The 19,880-nt window shown below is 37.8% G+C and overlaps 1 protein-coding gene across 2 annotated transcripts in view; it reads right to left on the reverse strand.

Moving 5' to 3' along the window:
* The window catches only part of AGMO (alkylglycerol monooxygenase), a 187,494-nt gene that overhangs the window by 165,816 nt on the left and 1,798 nt on the right, over nt 1-19,880 (reverse strand). For both annotated transcript variants that reach the window (XM_054273897.1, XM_054273898.1), the window contains exons 2-3: nt 14,979-15,109; nt 1,238-1,389 (exon numbers count right to left, since the gene is read on the reverse strand). In XM_054273897.1, coding sequence (XP_054129872.1) covers nt 1,238-1,389; nt 14,979-15,109 — 283 coding nt within the window. The remainder of the gene's footprint in view (nt 1-1,237; nt 1,390-14,978; nt 15,110-19,880) is intronic.

A 19,880-nucleotide genomic window follows, 5' to 3' on the forward strand; every position in this document is an offset into this window, starting at 1 on the left:
GAAGAGCAAATGCAAAGTTGCTGCAGAAACAGAAATATATCCATTTCTTTAGAGAATGCAGAGATGGCCCTGTTCCCTTCTCTGCCAGTGGGAATTTTACCACTGACTCCAGAGAAAGCACAGCCAAGCTAGTGATTTTTTAACACTTGAAGGCAATTATTTTTATTTTAAAACACAGGAATAGCCTCCTGCTCTTATGCAGTTCTTAGCCTGAGGCTGCAGCCCTGCCAGCACTGTTAATGTCATTGTTTGTGAAGCGTATTCCCAGTCTCCGTACACCCACGCAGGGCTCCCAGCTCCTGGCCGTGATGTCCCCCTCGACACATTGTTCCAGCTCCCCCTGCTTCCTCGCCTCCCGGCCCGTCCCCCACCATTGTTATCCCTTTACACCCACCCTGCATTGTTCTCACACCCGCCTGCCATCCCCACCTGGGAGGGACCCTTCCTCTCTCCCATTCCTCGCAGCAGCTCAGGCTCCTTTCTTACCTACTTCCATATATTCCACTGACCTACTGGCAGCAGAGCATTTTCCCTTTCTGAAAGCACATTACATAAAGTATCATTACCACATCCCACAGCTTCTGCAGGCTGTGGGCAACTCAGGTTAGAGAAGCCCAGTCTAAACCCTCTTAAAAAACAAAAATATTTTTATTTCATTGCTACAGACTTTAGGTCAGGCCCAGAGCTAGGACTGATAGAAAGTATTACTGCATTTTCAGATATGGTATAAAAGGCTAGAGCCGATATTTCTAGGGAACAGAAATATGTAATGAGAAAGACATACATGTACAGAAATGGCTGACATGATTTACACAGGCTCCATTATTTTGGCCATCTTGCTTTTTCCTGCTCTCTAGTTTGTACATCCACCAGATTCTTTTGAAATAGTTATCTGTACTTTGCTGGATTTTTCATACAAGTATATAGGGATATTGAACTCAATTTTTTATGTACTCACTCTTTTTTCCTTACTTTTTTTCCATGATACTTCACTTTCTCTGTTGAACTGTTTTCAAAATGATACTCCTTCCTTTCACAACATTGTGTTTATTGTATAGAGTATGAAGCATTAACCGTTTCTCATGCTAAAAGTTTATCTTTGGTAACCCTTGGGAAGAAGTGCAGCTATAAATGCTTAGAGCAGATCAAGTATAGAAACAAAAATGAATACCTCACTTTATTAATAGATATTAATGTATTTTGTATGCCGAAACACGAAAAACTTGTTAAGTCTTACCATGGCTCATGCGATGAAAGCAGTAGTATGCAAAGTCCACTCCCAGAAGTGTCAGATACCATGTCCATGGAGAGTCCCAGGGCAGTTCAAAGAGTCTGTAGTTATTCCACACGTATATGTAACTAATTAACTCAATACTTCTGAACAAAACACTGAAATAGAGATCCAGAAATTTTTATCAGTAATTCTGTCAGTTTTAATTTCAGAACCTTTTATATATTTACAATTTACCAGCTGGAAATCTTTTTACAACACATAAAATCACTCTCCAAGTTCTTCAACCTCTGTCAAGTGACACTACTATAGACTTCAGTGGAACCCTTGCTTAGTGTCTACAAGGTTTCTAAAACCAACTCCCACCCACTCACCACATTTGTTGTGGCATTAGGTACACTCAAAGGCTGAAGCACTCCTGTGCTCTGCACACATTACGGTATTCCTGTTTTCCCAAAACTCGAAGAAACCCATACTTGCTAACTAGTAAGTCAGAAGTGACTGAAGAGTAGCAGCAATTACACCAAAACACTAATGTATTACATTAAAATACCTTGACTGCTTCCATGACAAGAGAGAACATGCAAGGGGGCAGGACTTCTGGGAGCAGTGAAATGTTTGATCTGCTCATCATATCACTTCACTTCAAAAGAGGATAAATGCAGCAGGAGGAGACAAAGACCAGTGCCTTTGAAAAGAAGGGGAAGGGCAACTGGGTTCTGATAAAGGGAAAGAAAAAAAATAATGAACTTGCAAAGGCAAGGAAAGTCTCACTGACAAGTCTCACTGCCCCTGAGTTCCTGGACTACAGGGACATGGTGGCTGTCCCTGGCCTAACACAGGCTCAGCACTGAGACCAGGAGAAGGAGAAATAAAGTAGCTCTGAAATGGGCAGGCCAAACCTAGTAGTAACTCTCCATAGCTGCTCAGATTAATACCAATTTGGGTTGCCATGGTTGCACCCTCCTCTCAGCACCCTACTACCTCATTGCCCCAGTTGGGGCCCTGAGCTACCTCCAAACAAATTACTTTGATTTTGCTGGATGAGATTTTGGGTGAATCAGGAAGCATCAAACCCAGGTTTGAATGGTGAGAGGCTGTGGGCACTGGGATGGCCCAGGTGACAATTAACTTAAGTAGCTGTGAAATGGTGCGACAGATGCAGATGGATATATATTTAAACTGGCAATTTTGTAGAAGAAACCAGTCCACAGTAGGATTTGTAGCAGATTCCTCACACTGTCTCCTACCACTCTCCTCTGTTGTGTTGCTGAAAATGTAGTGAAACAGTGGTAAACTGAATTAAATCAGCCTCTGAAAAGCAGAAAATGGAAAAAAAAAGAGAAGTAGGGGAAAGATACTAATCATAGAAAAGTCACAAATATCCTTATTTTATATATCAATGGCTGACATTCACCTCAGTTTAGGGCCTAAGAGTAAGAAATAACACACACACAAAATGTGGTTCTCAGATGTTATGCTGCTGCTGTTCTGTGGGGGAGAGGTAGAAGAATTATCAGCAACACCTTTGTACAAAGTCATGCAAGACTTTAAAAACCTGTAAAACATATTCATAGTTGAAGAAAGACTCTGGGGTACAAATTCAGGGAGCTTCCAAAGAACATTGCAGATAGCACCCCTGTAGACAGTACTTAAAGAGAAGTGGCAACAAACTGCACATATGTGTTTCAGCCATGCAAAATCCCACCCAAAGGACAGACCGACATCTCTATTCCGCCTTAGTCTCATCTAGAACTTCACCTTACATTGAAATCAGCTGAAAGATCCCCTGTGCATCTCTGTCACATTTGCTCATTCTTGCCTCAGTACCACTTCTCAGAGATATTTCTTTCAATACCTTCCCTTTTTTGGCTCTTTTTTTTTTCAGCTAGATTATTTTTTATATAGTTGCCAGCATGGCCAGAAAAATACTAAAAACTACAAAATCAAAAAAGGATATATACTCCTTCCCCTTTAAAGACTTTTTTCACACATCTGGAAAACATCTCTGAAAACAGTCTGGCCATGCCCTGTCCTTCTGGGCAGCTGCACTGAAACAGAAGGGAAGCTCAGCAAACATGGTTGTTTCAGCTTGCAAGCCATCCCCCATGCTATAGCTGAACTCCATCTTTTTGCTTTATACTTTTTACTCAGAGCTTTTATACACCTGGCATCAGCACCTCTTCCTGTAAGTGTTTTGAATAAAGCTAGAAGAAAACACCTTGAGTTTCTGTGGTGCTAGATTCACTATTAATGAAGGAAAAAAGTCATGTTTTAAAAATCTCAACCTCCCAATAAGAGCCTGCAAGCATAATAGTATCACGTCCACCATTTTATCCTGAGAGCTGAAGCACTGCAAGCAGTTGTTGCTCAGAAGAAAAGAACTAATATTTTTTTCCACAGCCAGGTGCACATCTTACCTACAACTCATTCCCAGCTTTACTATAATCATACAAGTTTTTCTCTTGAATAAAACCAAGACACAACAAACCCCATGAAATTTCATTTCATTTTAGCATCTTGACCATGAAGAATTTCTCTTGACTAGCAAGGACAGGTGTATCTACCACTTCAAAAACAACTTGGCTGTGCCCAGAAGGTGGACCATACACACCTGGAACATGTTTAATTTTCATAAGAGCTGTGTTCTATAAATATTTTTAAAGAAGATTATATGTGTTCAAACAGATTTTTACAATTCACCTTATGAGGAATCTGTAAAGTTCAGTATGAATTCTCAATCCATTTCACAACAGGTCAGAAGGGAGCTGATATTATTGAAACACAAAGAAATGGGCATTTCTTAACATCTTCTCAATGACCAGGAAATTTAAAACACCTCTTGCAACAGAGAGTATCAGTTATTATTAGGTACTGTTTTCTTACTTTATTCTTCTGCTTTTATTAACATATAATGCCTTTGCAGTACATCCAAAGATATGTGACCTGGAAAATTTCCTCCATTTTTGTTTAGATTTCAGTATTTCACCCTCGAGTCCTTTTTTTTTTCCACAGGCTGAGGCCAAGGTGTAAACCTTGAGCTAACCCTTCAACACATTTTTCATATCTGCAATTTGCTCTGCATTCTTTCCTTCATGCTTGAATCACAACTCTACAGCACATAACGTTAGCTGATTACTGTAATTAATTTAGAGCAATCTATCATATTACTAGGCAGTGCTGGAGAAAGAAGGGTTGCTTAACTAAGTTTTTTTTTTTTAATTTACAGTGTGATAGGAAAGACCAGAGCTTGCATTCAATTACCATTCCTAAAGTTCACTTGGAGTTTTAAAGGTTTATATTCCCCCGTTTTTTCCCCTCAAGCTCCTTTTTCACTTCTTGAAAATACTAGGAGAACTTAAGAAAACTTTTTCCTCATTTAAATGTTGTAACCCCAAATGTGATAGGAGTGGACAGATAAGGCTTTTGTCATCTAGTCCAGTCCTCTGAATAAAGAGTGATAAATCCTCAAACAGACAGACTGTATAGAAAACTTTATTATATACATTACATAGATTTATCTTCTTGAATTCTGAACATTGCTGCTGAAAATTTTCTTATTATGTGCAAAGCATACTTAGGTAACTGTTATGACCTTGAGAGTTCTTGTCTCCTTGTTTCTAAAGATCATACGTACTTTAATTAATGGCAATAATATTTGTTTTTAATAAACCATTTCCCCCTTCACCTTCCACTGGGTCAGATTATCACTTCCTCTAATTAAAAAAGTCCAAGAAGGAAATTCTGGGAGATGAACTCTCCATGTGGAAATGAAGATCTACTTATTCTAGATCCCTATGGGATAATGAAGGAGGGAAAAGGTGGAAGAAATTCAATTGGAAGAAAAGGCAGCTGCCCATTTCAAAGAATACAAGTCCTGTTTTGCTTCCTCCAGCCATAGAGCCTGAAACTACATCTTTAGGAAACTTCTTCCATGGTGCCCAGGACAGTCACCAAAAATGAAAGGGGTCAGAGACAGGAGCTGTTGTCTCTTTTCCAAGCATGGGGAAGATCTGTGTACCAAAAGTGAATACTGCAAGGAAACTGCCTCAGCTCTCACCACTATTGCAGTCACCACCTCACATCACACTGGGAACTGACCTGGTGCCCCTGAGCTAAAAACACAACCCTACAGCTGGACCTACAAAAGCTGTGCTCTCAAGGGCTGTAACAGACTTGCATCCTTGGAGGTCAGGCACAGAGGGAAGCATGTTAAGACACCCTAGTCACAAGGTTATATTATCATTAAAAATAGTGAGATCTTACTACTACAGTTTCCCTGGGTTAAATAAATTCTGTTTTCCTAGCCTGATTCAAACTATATAAATGTAAAGTTTCAAAATGTTGAACAAAGGCAGTTTCTCAATAATTCGAAGTTATTCAGACCATTTATGTAACAGCAGGATACATGAATAATTAAATGCTCTGTAAGGTTTTATTTCAGAATGAAAGTCATAAAGATTTCCATTTCCAAGGATACTCATAGAGCTTTCTTTTACAGATGAAACACTGGCTCCAACCACAATTGAAATAAACATTTTGATAACACGATTTAAGTAAAGAGAAGAAGGGGGAAGAGGTAGAGGAGCCTTAAGCAAAGATCGATTTGTAAAACAAAGAAAATGTACTGCAACTGAAATCCCCTTTTATTTCCTGTACAGGTGCCAGGTCTTGAACAGACACCCAATTTATTACCTTGTCAGCTGACTTATTAGGGTTGACACAAATCGAGCTGAAATATGCCTGACACATTGCAGTCAAGGCTTTTTTCACGCTTTAGCACAAAGCCAAACTTTCCACAAGGTGGAGGGAAAGGGAGAGGGAGCTGTGGGAGTTCTATTCCCTGTTTTCTATCATCAAGATGAATATGATCTCCTCTCCCATTCTTAATATGCAAAACCCAAGGCTAAAGAATAATTCACCAAAATGATACAGCTGGGAAATTATTATCAGGCTCTGGAAAACCCTTGATTACAGGAAATAGCACCTACATTTTGAGAAAATGTTCCCACCAGACACAAAAGCTGAATCAAAGCCTCTCCTCTTCCTCAGTATGGCTTTCTTCTCCAGCATTTTAGCTTAAATAATACAAACCTCCAGTCTTCCTTGAGCACAAAGGAAAATATCAAATTCAAGTTGAAGTAAAAGGGAGGTGACTCAGGTATCCCTACTACTTATATTTTACACAGTACCGCACAATATTTTGCCTGACAGAGCTGCCCTTTTATTCCCCAAACCTATTCCTGTTGCACTTCACTTTTTATCCTCTAATTTACGACACAAATATTAATTTACAGTAGTGAGTGGCATAAAACATGGAACAACAGGTGTTGGAAGAAAAAATAGCAGTGTTACGCTTTTTTTTATAATTAGGTCCTAGTCTTGCTACATAATTCAACTTGTTTATCTTTGCTCAGAAATAAGTAAATTTTTAATTGTATCAGTTAAAAATACAATAGAGATATAGAGATATTTTCATGAGAAATTCCACTGCCTTCAATGATATAATCCACAGTAGTAACTCATTATGCCCTAAGTTTATGAAAGGTCTTCAGATGCTTTTAATTACATGGTATCTATAAAAGCCTAAAAAGCCTAGTTTAAAACCTTCAGTATAACTGAGCTTCTGGCATGGTAGCTTATGCCTCTTCTTTTATGAGAATGGAAGTTGTATTTTTTTATACCTATTTATACCTGCCCAGCACTGGGGGCAGTAAATTATATTCTAGTATCTTCAGGATACACCAGACTGGAATATTCTACAATGTCATCTCCTACAAGGCAATGCTCCTGATTTTTCAATTTTTATACAACCATCACCACATGAGTTCAATACAAATGCTTGAATAGGACCTTTTTCCAACTGAGGGTCTGATTTTGATCTGTCCTACTTGGCTGTTCCACTGAAATGAGCAAATCTGCATTACAGTTTGAGATAGGAACAAGCCTATAGTATTCTCAACGGTCACTTATAAACAAGTAATGAGAAAAGGGTATTCTATTCAATTCAGATTGTTCTAGATAGATTCAGAAAAACCAAAGAACTAGTAAGAGTTCCTATGGTCTATAAAAATATGGTGAAATAGCTTCAGTGAAACATCATAGCACATCAAATGATTAAATAAGGAAAAATATTTACATGAGAATTTATGTTGAACTCCTTTGGTCATACTTCTGAATGTTTTAAAAGTTAGTTTGTTTTTGTCCATGATACACAGTAGTGAAAGTCTATTCTTTTCAGATCTGTAACACTGATTTACAGAATCATTAAGAGACACTTTCCCCAATTTTCCTAACTCATAAGTGTTGACCCAAGATTGGCCAGCTCTAAAAATGCTACCCCTGTGCTCCATCTAGTGGAGTCCTGATTTAAGATTAATTCATTGTTTAGCAGAGATGTCCTTCAGTCAGAAGGGTACTCTGTACACAAGCAATTTCTTTGAGGTTTTTTCAAAATGTGTGAAAATGACACAATTTAGATTTATGAAAATACAAAAAATCTGCACAACATTTAACGGATTTGAGAAACCAGTATATTTGGTGAGCTACAGAGACTACTGAGCTTAATACCATATTTTCAATAAGGGTAAAATCAGTTCACAGTACCTTCACAGAAGAGCACAAGTATATTTGAACATGTGCCCTGACAGCTTCTCTTTGCTTCTAAAGACATGGGAGGTGTAAAGTTGGGCTCTGACATTTTGAATAGCAATCACGAAGCCACTTACTGGCCCCACTGTACAGAAAAAGACCATGATACAATACTAAGGATGTAGAAAAATATGCATTCTGTGTAAGAGGTTACAAGCTAAAAGAATAATTGGATCCCTAACAGGTTTGTGTTGCGAAATACAGCAATCTGCAGAACATTACAGAACATAGAGACTACCAGTTGTTCCAGTCAATTAGTTTGAGAATATCCAAGCTCTCCCAAATCCTAATGCAAGGTAGCTTATATGTCATTTCATTAGAAACTCCAGAGCTTAAATTCTGGCTCAGATCTTTCCTTAGTCATCATTAAAAAATCTCACTGGCAGAACTCCTGTGTTCTGCCAGCAGCTATGCCCACATGCGCTCTCCAGCCTGCTTCAAACAAATGGAACCAGAGTACCAAAATTCTACAGTTTAAACCTCTGAAGATAAGTCTGCTGATATGCCTGGGAAGGGTGTAGATGGTAAAAGGGGATTAGAAAGGCAGTGATGAGCATGAGAGAGCAGGCAGGAAGCACTAGCATCTTTACTGGGCACAGCTGGATTTGGATTTACTGGAAGGCATGGCATGATTTACACCAAAATTATAAACTGTGCTGAAGTGATACAGTAGGAACATAGGATAATCAATCCACACAGAAGTAACTAATTTACTAACTTAGTCCCAATTGTCTCATCAATGCAAGCCAGATTAAAAAAAAAAACCCAAAAAACAACAATCTAATTAGATTAAACAAAAAACATTCAGGTAAGATAGTCACTGCCATGAGTTTAATTGAACTGATTTTGAAAATCCCCTTCCAGAGTCAGGCTTATGTCCTGAAAATCCTATCAGATCCTGCTGCACAGCACTACTCCCTTACTGAAATTGTTTATCTTACTCTGACTGCTTTACCTACAGAAGATTAGTGAGTTAATTCAAAACCTGTTCCTTTGACAGAGCTGTGAGGGCTGTGACCTCTGGCAAAATGTGGGAACAATCAACTACGTATATAGGAGAGTGAAGCCAGGAGGGTGCTCTTGTGAAATATGTAAGTACCTAGTGCTACCTAGTAAGTACCTAGTACCTAGGAGAGTGGGAGGAATAGGTAGGTGAGCAGATTCTGTCTTTTCAGGCCTGTTACTTATTAAAAATTATATTTTTTGGACACATCTATTGACAGTGCCTTAAACTGCCATAACTAGCTGCTGCAGGCATGATTGTGACTGCAGGTTCTGTAGAGACTGAACCTAAAGCCTGACAGCTCTTGGCTGTCCCTTTTCCATTCCCAGACAATTTTCTTATCTCTCTGCCTAAAGCAAATACTGTTTTGCTCAGAGAGTGAATTAAAATAACTCCACTTGGGATCAGATGAGCACCTGAACCAACACGAGAAAGAGAGAACTATGTAAGTGAGTACAAGAAAGACAGAAGTGCAGTATCCAGAAGTTCAGTTGGTTTAAGGGCATGGCATGGCACAGCAGCTCCACTTCCCATTTAACCAGGTTAAGTGATTACCCTTCCAGTTTGGCCCCATCTGCTCATCACTGCCCTAAGTGTGGTGGTTACTAGCCCTGAGACTTGCCACCATAATTGCATGCATAGCTGCTCCCTGACCTGGCTCTGTCAAAATGAATGCAGCTGAGCTTAAACACCTCTTTTATAGTTCTTGGGGGGCTTTTGTTTCTGCTTTTAGCGAGATCACTTTGTCAGGACCAGGTTAGGGAGCAATTAAATGTGCAGTTATGTTGGCAGATCTAAGGGGGCAGCTGGACCAGAAGCAACACATCTGACCATACTCTAAACAAACATCTGTCCAAAGTCTTAGTCAAACAGATGTGGAGAAAAAATGTACCTAATAAGTCTTGAAGTGAAAATATAATTTATGAGAAACTGCATGTATCAAATTTTCTTCTAAGAAATGCAATCAGTAATTTATGAGATTATAAGTTTCTATAGTCACATACGATGTATCTAATAGATACTTCAGGAAACCAGCACATAATTCAAATGGTTAAATCCATGCAGGCAACTTTTTTCTCTTCTGTCAAGACACTCCTAGCTCCACAAGGTTGTGAATAACTTGCACCAACTTGAAGCAAGTGTATTCTAATCAGCTCTGCATTTTGTTCCTCTTAAAAAACTGAAAACCTTTGGTTTCAGATTGCAAATTTATATATGCTATAGAGCAGGTAACTCAGTAACACTACAAAAGCATTGAGTGTTTCTTGTCCTGTAGCCCTGGCTGCTCTTCTCCAATCCCATTTCTTGCTCTAGCACAAGACTGTGCACAGACATAGTAAGAACTGATGCAGGTTAATGTGACGGGGAGGGGCTGAACCTGCTTCCCAAGCCACTTCAGCAGAAGGCAACACAAATGCTGACGCCGGCCAAAGAGGAGTGAAGGTACAGAGGGAGGAATGAGCAACCAGAAGTATCAATCAAAGGTGCTTCATTTGGGAGCATTGCTGGTCTAAAATGTACATGAAACTGCCTCTTCAATCCAGCTTCTGAAAAAAGATTATTTAAAATCCAGATGATGTACTAAACTAAATACACTGGTCTACAGAAAAAAACAGATTTTTACTCCTTTGATTTAATTATTGCTGATGTGTAGATTCTTAACATACTTATTAGCATGAACTAATCAAAAAGCATTTACTCATTCCATTTTCATGTTCCACAATTCAGAGAACTCCAACCTCCTCTGATTCAAAAATCAAGCTAAATAATGTATACAGACTGTAATATTCTCTTTGGAAATGGAGAAGTTCATTGCAGACTTGACTGACCAAACTGTGTCAGACATTATATACATATACACTCATACACTGCACGACTGTGTTGCAGAGCAGAACACTAAAAACTGGCAACTGAGCACGACCATAAAGAACAAATACTTTCCCAACTAGTTTGAAAACATACCTACCTCAGCTATCCCCCAAACACTTTTTGACTTGATTTATGTTCTGCTGCTTTAAAAGAAGAAATGGGTCAATATGAAATAATGCACATACTTGTAAAATGGATATTCATACCCAAAATAAACTTTCTCTTGGGAGAATATTTTTAAAACAGCATTTAAAGTCTCTTGGCAATGGTTAGCTAGAAAAGTTATTTATTTATTTATTTAGAATAAAAGTTCTCATAATTTTTTTATTAACATTTAGGATTCTGGGAGTAAACTTAGTAATACAAGTTTCTCCGAAGTTAATTTTCATTCCATACAACATTTAGTATTTATACATGCAGAGGAATGCATAGTATGCATTAATGCAGAGAAAATTATATTTAAGAAATGCATGGGCTACTTTACAAGAGATGATATGTATGCACAAACCATTCAACTAACTGCATGCTGTTGAGTTTAATAAGCCTAAAAACAAAAAAAATTACCTTGTCTGATTACACTTTTCCTCTTGCACCTACATTTCTAACATTTGGCATACAAGTATCAAAAATTTATGATTTGCACTTTCTCAACAGAAAGTGGAAGTATGAAACACTAAATAAATACTCTTTGCTCTCAAGACATGCAATAGTTCTGTTATACAGACTGTGAAATGGAAAAAATACTTAGAGGCTGACTATGGTTAGTGACTCCTAATTTTTTGATTAAATGTAAAGACCTCTTTGCAATGACACATTTGAAGCTTCATTTTAACTAATAGACTGAAGCCACCATTTTAGACCCAACCACAGATTTTTTTAAGGAAGTGGCAAACCATTGCTGCTAGTTAAGAAAATGAAAATTAGTCCCTGGGAGAGGATACAATCAATGGTGTGTTAATCTAACCTTCAGCTGTTAATGATTTGCACTACTATTTCCCCTGATGCTGTGGGTTCTGCTGAAATATTGTTTTAGCAGTTTCTGTCAACTTTCCCTACCTTTTTTCTTCCTGAAAGGGACAGACTGAAGTGAAAATCTTTGCAACAGATTTTTGCCTGTGCTATTTTTCCCCTCTTTTTTTGTCTGACCCAGTTCTTTCACACCATGGAAGCACGAGACAGAAGGGTAAAGTGTTGTGTTTTTTTCAGTTAGAGCCTTTTTAGCCAGTCTGTTATTCACAACTCCTCTTACTTACAAAAGAAGTGTTACACAAAACAGTCACCATTAGGATTGCAATATTAACATGAGATTAAATAATTTAGGAAGTCTGTAGTTTGCCTGCTTCTTTCACATTCACACAAAAAGCTAAAAGGGTTACAGGACTCTTCTTTGGAAAGAACTGCTGAGGAGGGTCTGGTATTTCCAGTCATGAGAGCTGTGCAAGCAACCTGGAAGAGACTTTTTGTGCTGGTGTAACAATAAATAGGTGTGCCCATCTTGGAGATTTGCCTGACCCTGCAACTTTCGAGACCTTAAGGATCATTCGGTTCACTCAGTTGAAACAATCTTGCAAAAGAAAACTGCATAGCCCACATGCCAAATTCTGCAGCAAAGGACTGAGTGCCAAAATAATAAAAGTACTCAGCACCTTGCAAAGATGCATTCCACACACACAACACCAGTTTTCTTAGCAAGCACTTCTTCCAGGAATGAGTGTATCTCAGTCGTTTCAGTATTCTTAAAATAAAGTCAAAAGGACTTGCAAAACCATTCAAACTTACTTTACATGTATCTCAGGCCCTTTGTTTAACTTAATCAGTTCTGAATATTTGAGTCTAATTGTGGGATTCACCTTCTCTGAACAGAGAGACATAATCTTCTCTCTCTCAGGTTTTTCCTGGAGAAGCACAGAGACCAAAACCAATTCTTATCTCATTTGCTGCTCCTGTGTTTTGGAACATGTGGAATGTGTTGGAAGATTATTTACCTGAAGGAATTTGCTTCACTGGATTCTAGTGTGAGAGTTTTGTTTTCTTGACCAATCTGTGCAAACTGTCACACTTGTAAGTGTGTCCTGACGGTCGGTCAGGAGACAGTCACAAGATTTAGTTCAGTGGAGTGCTTGTGCAGTTTCAGATGTAGTGTAATATAGCACAGAATAAATAGTATAATAAAGTAATAAATTAGCCTTCTTATGTCATGGAGTCAGATGCATCATTTCTCCCTGCTACACGGATTGCCTTGCTTCACAATAACAAATAAAGGTAAATATTCAGCATGGTAAGCCTGTCAAGTTTAAAGAATTTGGGTTAAGTTGAAGAAGCAACATTTGATCTATTTTAATGTTAGCTTCATACAGACTACAGTAACCCATTATCAGGGTTGTGTGCTGCTGCACACAAATCTAATTTGTTCATAAATACTACATTAATTCATAAAACATACTGAAAAGTTTAATGTTGCTCCTTCAAGATCATGCTCACAATTAATTAAGAATTATTTGAATATAGGTACACTGTCTGTATAATTAACTTCACTAAATTTTCAAACAACTTAGGCATAACTTTGTTTGAAGACATAACTTTATGGTTGAGTATTTCTCATATTGAAAGCTCATGGCTCTCATTTTCAGACATTTCAAGAGTTTTGGATCGTGTCTTTAAAAGGTTTCATAGGGGATATTTACAACTGATAATTAACATAATCTATCAGAATTTGTCTTTGTACCTAATAGATCTTGTCAAAGACTGTATTGATTAGAAACTTTAAAAAAATCAACAAAATGACAAATTATCAATAGATTACGAAGAGGGTGATTTACACATTTCACAAAATGAGCTCTACTAGCCAGAAGGGATAATTTTTTGTTGTTGTTCTTGCTATGTTCTTTTAATGTATTTGATCAAGAATCTAGTTTGAAAGAAAAGATTTTTAGTAAAATCTTCAGTGACATAAACCAGGGACTTTTAGGTAACAAAGACAACTTTTCATGGATTCAGGCTACTTCAGGAGGACCAAATGTATAATCCATGTATTTCTGTGTGGCCAAATATAAGAACATATTGCCTATGAATGAGGAATGTAAGCCACAGAATCCAAGAAAGTATTCAGGGATGAAAGACAGCTCAAAGGATCTGGGATATATAAAGGGAGGAACAACAAGTAGAAATAGAGAACAAATGACTTCATTATTTGGCACTGATGTAGTAATTTCTGAAATATGGAGTGCACTTGAGACATCAACACTAAGAAGGCTGAAAAACTGCAGAGGGTTCTGAAAAAAAGCTGGGGGAATAACAGAAAGGATTGCAAATACCATATAGTAAAATTCAAATAATAAAAGCTTTTCTTCTTATAATGAAGAGTTTATATATAATTTGAAGGTCACCTGCCAAGTCACACGTGGGGAATAGAAATGTAACCCCATTTGAAAAGAAAAGATGCAATAAAATCTATCATCTGGAAGCTCATATCATGCAAAGGCATATCTAAAACATGATATTACTTACAAGTGGCTAAAAGTCCTGGAAACCAGTTAGAGAAATTCATATAAATAATTAGCTGGATTTTTTCACTGGGATTCACAGTTAATCCACAGTGGCTATTTATTTAAAACACAACTTTATTCACCAAACTAATTCAGGTAAATCTTATGGCATTTACATTGGAGAGTGAATTATATGATCATGTTTGCAGCAATTCTCCCAGGAATTAAAATCCATTGAAGTCAAAGGTAAGATTATGACTGTCTTCAAAGCACTTTGGATCACATGCATATTCACAATTCTATTGATCTGGTTATATGCACCCAGTTTTATTTTTAAAGGTTAACAAAAACCAATAGACTTGGTTGGTTGGTTTTATTTTGTTATCTTTCCAAATTTTAAGGAAAAAAACCCCAGATTCTAAAATCTAGTCTAACATAAGATATAGTAAAGTTGAAGTCCCAGAAATAGCAAAAGGTGACAGCAAGATCAATATAGATTAATATAATTGATGATAAATTGGTAATGTGGAGCTGGAGAACACCCTGTAAGAATCATATTTAGCCTTACAGATTAGAAAGATTTTATACACAGCATTAATATTTAATTGCATAAAAAAAGGTCCAGTTGCCTTGTTTAATCATTTTGGATTAGCAATAACAACTTCAATACATAATTATATTTTCTTCCTTCTTAGTCATTAAAACCCAAACAACCTCAAGGCTGTACTCATATACTCACTCTGGTAGTCGGGACAGGATACCCAAGGAAAGAGAACTTATCCCATCATTGATCCGACCCGGCAGCTTGCGCTTCTGAATCCAGCTGACAGCAAACTCCAGCCCAATGAAAGTAATGAAGAATGGAATACTCTAAAATAGTTTGCAAAAACAACAACAACAAAAAAAAAGTCACAACAAAATAAAATTAGATACACTTTCTCAAACAGCATTTTATGCAGTGAGATGCTTCTCAGATCAGCTGGCACTTTAATAGCTACTGTAATAAAGCTCATAGCATGGACCTTACAAATCAGAACAACCAAGGCTACCATTTGATCCAAAACACCAGCATAAATCTATTGCAGTAACCTCCTCCCACAATGTTTTCTTTTGCACATTCTGCACATAATCTCAAACATTATCAGAACAAAACACAAAGGTCTTTCCAAACCTATATTTCTCATATTTAAGTAAATCAGCGAGAGCAGCAATATCAGTGAGAGCAGCAATATTTGTGGACTCCTCCAACCACAAAGTAGAACAGAATCTAGTTTGGATTTGATATTATATGAAGTTTTTTGAGTGTTTTCAGCCACTGAATTTGGTATCCAACATTATTATCTGAAAGAAATACTAAAGTGAGTTTCTTTCTACTTGGCATTTCTATTGCCATGCTTTTCACTGCAGACAACAACAGCTCTTCTATATGTGCTTTCATCAGTGAAGGAAACAATTACACAGCCCGTTCCAGTTTGGGCCATACATCATGTTCCCTTCCCAGACCTAGTGACAATGATACAATGTTTCCCTCTTGCTTTTGGATTAAACTGACTGCAAAATAGTTTTCTGCCCTTCTGCAGAAAAGTATAATGATGAACAAGACTGGAACATTTCACACTCACAACATTGCTTTAGTTTGGGATTCAATTCTCACAGTCCATCTTCTATCGCAAGAAAAGCTGAAAATGCACAGCAACAGCACCCATTAGTGAAAGGTGTAACTGGTGAGGACTCTCAGACCCATTCTCAATTTTTTATCATCCCAGGCAACAAGAAAAAGGCTTGAGTAGCAGTAAGTCCTAGAGCATATTTTTTTCTACTAACACTGGAGTCCTAACAGTCCCTGCACTTCACGTGTGGAAGGAATTCGGCAGTGGCAGTTTTAGCCATCGCCACCAAAATCTATAAGGCCTGTGGCGAGGAAAATGGGAAGGAGTTATCAGATCTCTGTGCAAGCAAATGTTCCTTCAACAGCCTCCCTTGCTCTGTAGAAAACTTTTAGGTGACCTTTGAGACATTTAGACATCTGCTTTTTGGTTATATTAAGGCATAAAATTCCCACCATGTTGCAGAGCAAGAGAAATGCCAGAGCAGTTCTGCACCACTCTGGGAGGCACCACACTGCCGTTCTTGCCCAGTAAGTTTTCTGCTGCTTCTGCTCCCTTCCAATGGCCTGCAAACACCGACAGCTTCAGTGCCTGGAACCCTCCAAACTGCACTGCTGTAGGAGAGAGGCTGCTCCTGCCCATACAACAGCTTAATAGGAGCATGTTGTCTCTGCAAATACCACTGTATTCTGGAGGGCGCTCATTTTTGTTGCCAAGTGAGATATGATCTGGGAATTCCTACTAGGCTGGGACACTAAAGAGACTAAGATGGATACAGACCAGATTGCTCAGTCCAAGAAGAATTGGATGATTCAAACCATGCAAACAGCAAAAGATTTATAGTGTCTAGAAAATGTGAAAGTTCATAAACTTCAGCAGCACAGGGTTAGGTTACAATAACAGATGAACAGAGATTAATATCAACATGACACTTTTTAATTTAGGTGCCTAGCTTACTCTGTAACAGCATTTTAGGCATCTAAAAGCCTATTTCTGATAGGCACCAACTGATGATATAAAAATCTAGAAAGAAAGGGAAGACCTTGGGTGCCTAAACAGCACCCAAGAAAACCAATGTGGCAAGTCTTTCAATATTTGGAATAAGTAGGAAACCATATAATAATAAAATATATTATAAAAGAGTAAGGAAACCCTAAAGCCTTCCATTTGAAAGCAATGAAACATACAAGGAAAATATAAATACTCCTTGTTTTGCTCTCTATATCTGTTTAATTTTTAAGTAGATACGACTTTTAACATACTTTTCCTAACTGACATAATCAAATAACAGATTCCTAACTTACCAAACAAAGTATGATGACCACAGCTGTACACTCCAGCAGAGAAAAGAGAGATTTAATATGAAAAACTACAAAACACTTAATGGCAATATTAAAAGGCAGTTCTAGCACAGATGACAAGCAGTTTTAAGGTGTGGAACAGCAGAAGCTGCAGAGCAAATTGAATGGGCTCAGAACAGAGAAACTGAGGTGTTTCATTCATGAAATAAAAACAGTTAATAGGAAATGTACACTGTCTGTATTCCATGTGATGATTCATTTTACCTAGCAACCTCTGAAACAGATGAAATACTTGATTTTATATTAATGTACATTATTACAACTTCTGCCTTATTGACTTCATTGCATATTTTCCTCCCACTGTGAAGCTGCAAAACAGCCAGGCAGTTGGTGCCACTTTTTGACTCATCAATGGGTGGTGTCATAGCAAGGAGGATAAAGAAACATCCAGACATCCTTAACCTCCTGCTCATCAAGGAGATTATAAAAGAAAAGATTTATGGCATACTCCTTAGTATCTAAGAAATTCCTACATCTCTCTCACATACCTACATTAAGCTTGGTCCAAAACAGACCAATGGGATCAACTACATCTAGGCTAGGATGTATTATTTATGTAGCTGTGACAGCTATTGTCATGGAGGATGAAAAGGCATTCCCTGGCCCAAACTGCCCACAGAGTAAGGATGAGGTGTAATGCAACAGAAGAAGAATGCAAATAATTCAGGCAAAAAGGAGACCGTAAGAGAGAAAATAGTCACTAGCCTAATCACTACCTTTCTTTTTTCCTGGTTTTTTTTTGGTTTAAGTTAAAAGAACAATGAAGACATTTAAGAAACCCATTGAGTTTAAGGAACCCATTTGTGCCAAACAAAATGGCACAAAATTAAGAAACAGCCACTGTTGACATCACAGGTCAGTGACATAAGACAGATCCTTTTGATATCTTCTGTCCATAAATGTTTTACTCTCTCTGTCTGTTTCCAGGTTTTTTCTCTTCACCCAAGAGCAGAAATACTCAATGGAGATTTGCATAAGCTTGTGGTTTAGCTGAATAACTGATCCATAACATGAAAGCCTTACCCTGAGTACTGTGTAAGAGGGTTCCATTTTAAGTAACCAACTCTACAGAATGCAAAGGACCATTTAAAATCAGTTTCCACGTTATACTGTTGCAAAGAATAATATTCTAGGTTGAAATTCAGCATATACTCATAGTTTTATTGCAATTCTTGAAACGGTTTTTGTTTCCTTAAAGTCCCAGATCTTTATAATATAAGAATCCCAACATTCAAGTAAAACTAAAAAAAAGTAAAACTATATATGAAGGTTCTGTGCCTCATTATTTAGAAGCAAACCCTAAAATCTCATTATTTAGAAGCAAACCCTAAAATGTGAATTGAGTTTAAATGTGAACTTTTTCTTTAGGGTCTCAAGAGAGTAAATTGAAAAGGAAAACAGTGATTACTAAAGCTTTCATTTTGGAGCTCTCAGCAGAAGGACTGTCTCTTCAGAAGTCTGACTCATGGAAGTCTTTACAGAGCACAGGTGATAATTTCAGACCATAGCAAGCTACAAAGTTACAAAGTAAATTTGTGGTTCACGAAAACTATGTTTGGCAAACAAAAAGAATCATTCCACCATCTGTAGATTGTAAGAGAACTAAGCAAGCAAACTAACAAAAAACAACTAACAGAGCATGCAGAGCCTAATCTTACACCCACAGAAAAGAGGATGCTCTTAAAATGAATAGACAAGCATTAGTACATCCTGTCCTGGATAAATGCAATTGACATACTTTTCAGATATACAGACAAATTTTGAATTCTACATGACAAAAAGTCTTAGAAAAATAAATTCTATGACAATTATCGAAGACCCACACCCCTTTTCCTAGAATTTTTGAGATATATATTGTCACCCTTTATTGAAAGGGTGACTTTTCCCTGGGCACTGCTGCAGAGCTTTGCTGCTTGTCGCTGTCAGCAGCTGATCAGCTAATGTTTTAAACAGGACTTGAGGCTCAGCTTATGTTTTAAACAGGACTTGAGGCCTCTCCACACAGCTCTGCCAACATACAGAGCAACAGTGCAAGGCCCATTGCTTCTGAAAACAGAAGTAATGTGACCAGAAAGTACACTGCACAAGTTAAGCCAAGTATTCTGTTCTCAGAACCAGAGCTGCTTCACCCATGCTGTCATTTCCCACCCAGATGTGACAGCACAGGTAACTCTAGCCCAAAGGTGCCTCTCCTGTGAAGTGCCTGTATTTTGTAAGCCAACAGCTCAATTCTGCAGATTGCTAGACCCATGAATATGTAGGGTGACTTTGGAGGTTCTGCCACCTGTCTAATGTTGGAAGGTGCCTATCCCCACAGCTGTAACCATGTCATCTAATGTCCTAGAAATACCTTTGTCCATCTGATACCCAAGAGATCACAGATCTGAGATGCAAATTCCACTAGAGTGTCTCAGAAAAAAAAAAAAAAAATCCCACTCCATTTAGAGACACTAATGTAATCAGTAGTTTGTTTCACACATATACATCAACATTATTGTCTTTTAGAGTGAATTATTTGAGCTGAGGCCTTCATTTGTTACCAGCTCTACACTAAAATTTTTTCTGTTCTGTGTTGAATTGAGTTCAGATATCCACTTGTGTGTCTGTACCAACTAAAGAACTTAGCACTCCCCAGACCTCCTCGAAAGGCTCATCAGGTCACTATTAAATCTA

Source organism: Melozone crissalis, unplaced genomic scaffold (assembly GCF_028551555.1).
Source record: "Melozone crissalis strain CALT ecotype California unplaced genomic scaffold, PUWL_Pcris_2 ptg000016l_1, whole genome shotgun sequence".
In the NCBI taxonomy this organism is placed as follows: domain Eukaryota; kingdom Metazoa; phylum Chordata; class Aves; order Passeriformes; family Passerellidae; genus Melozone; species Melozone crissalis.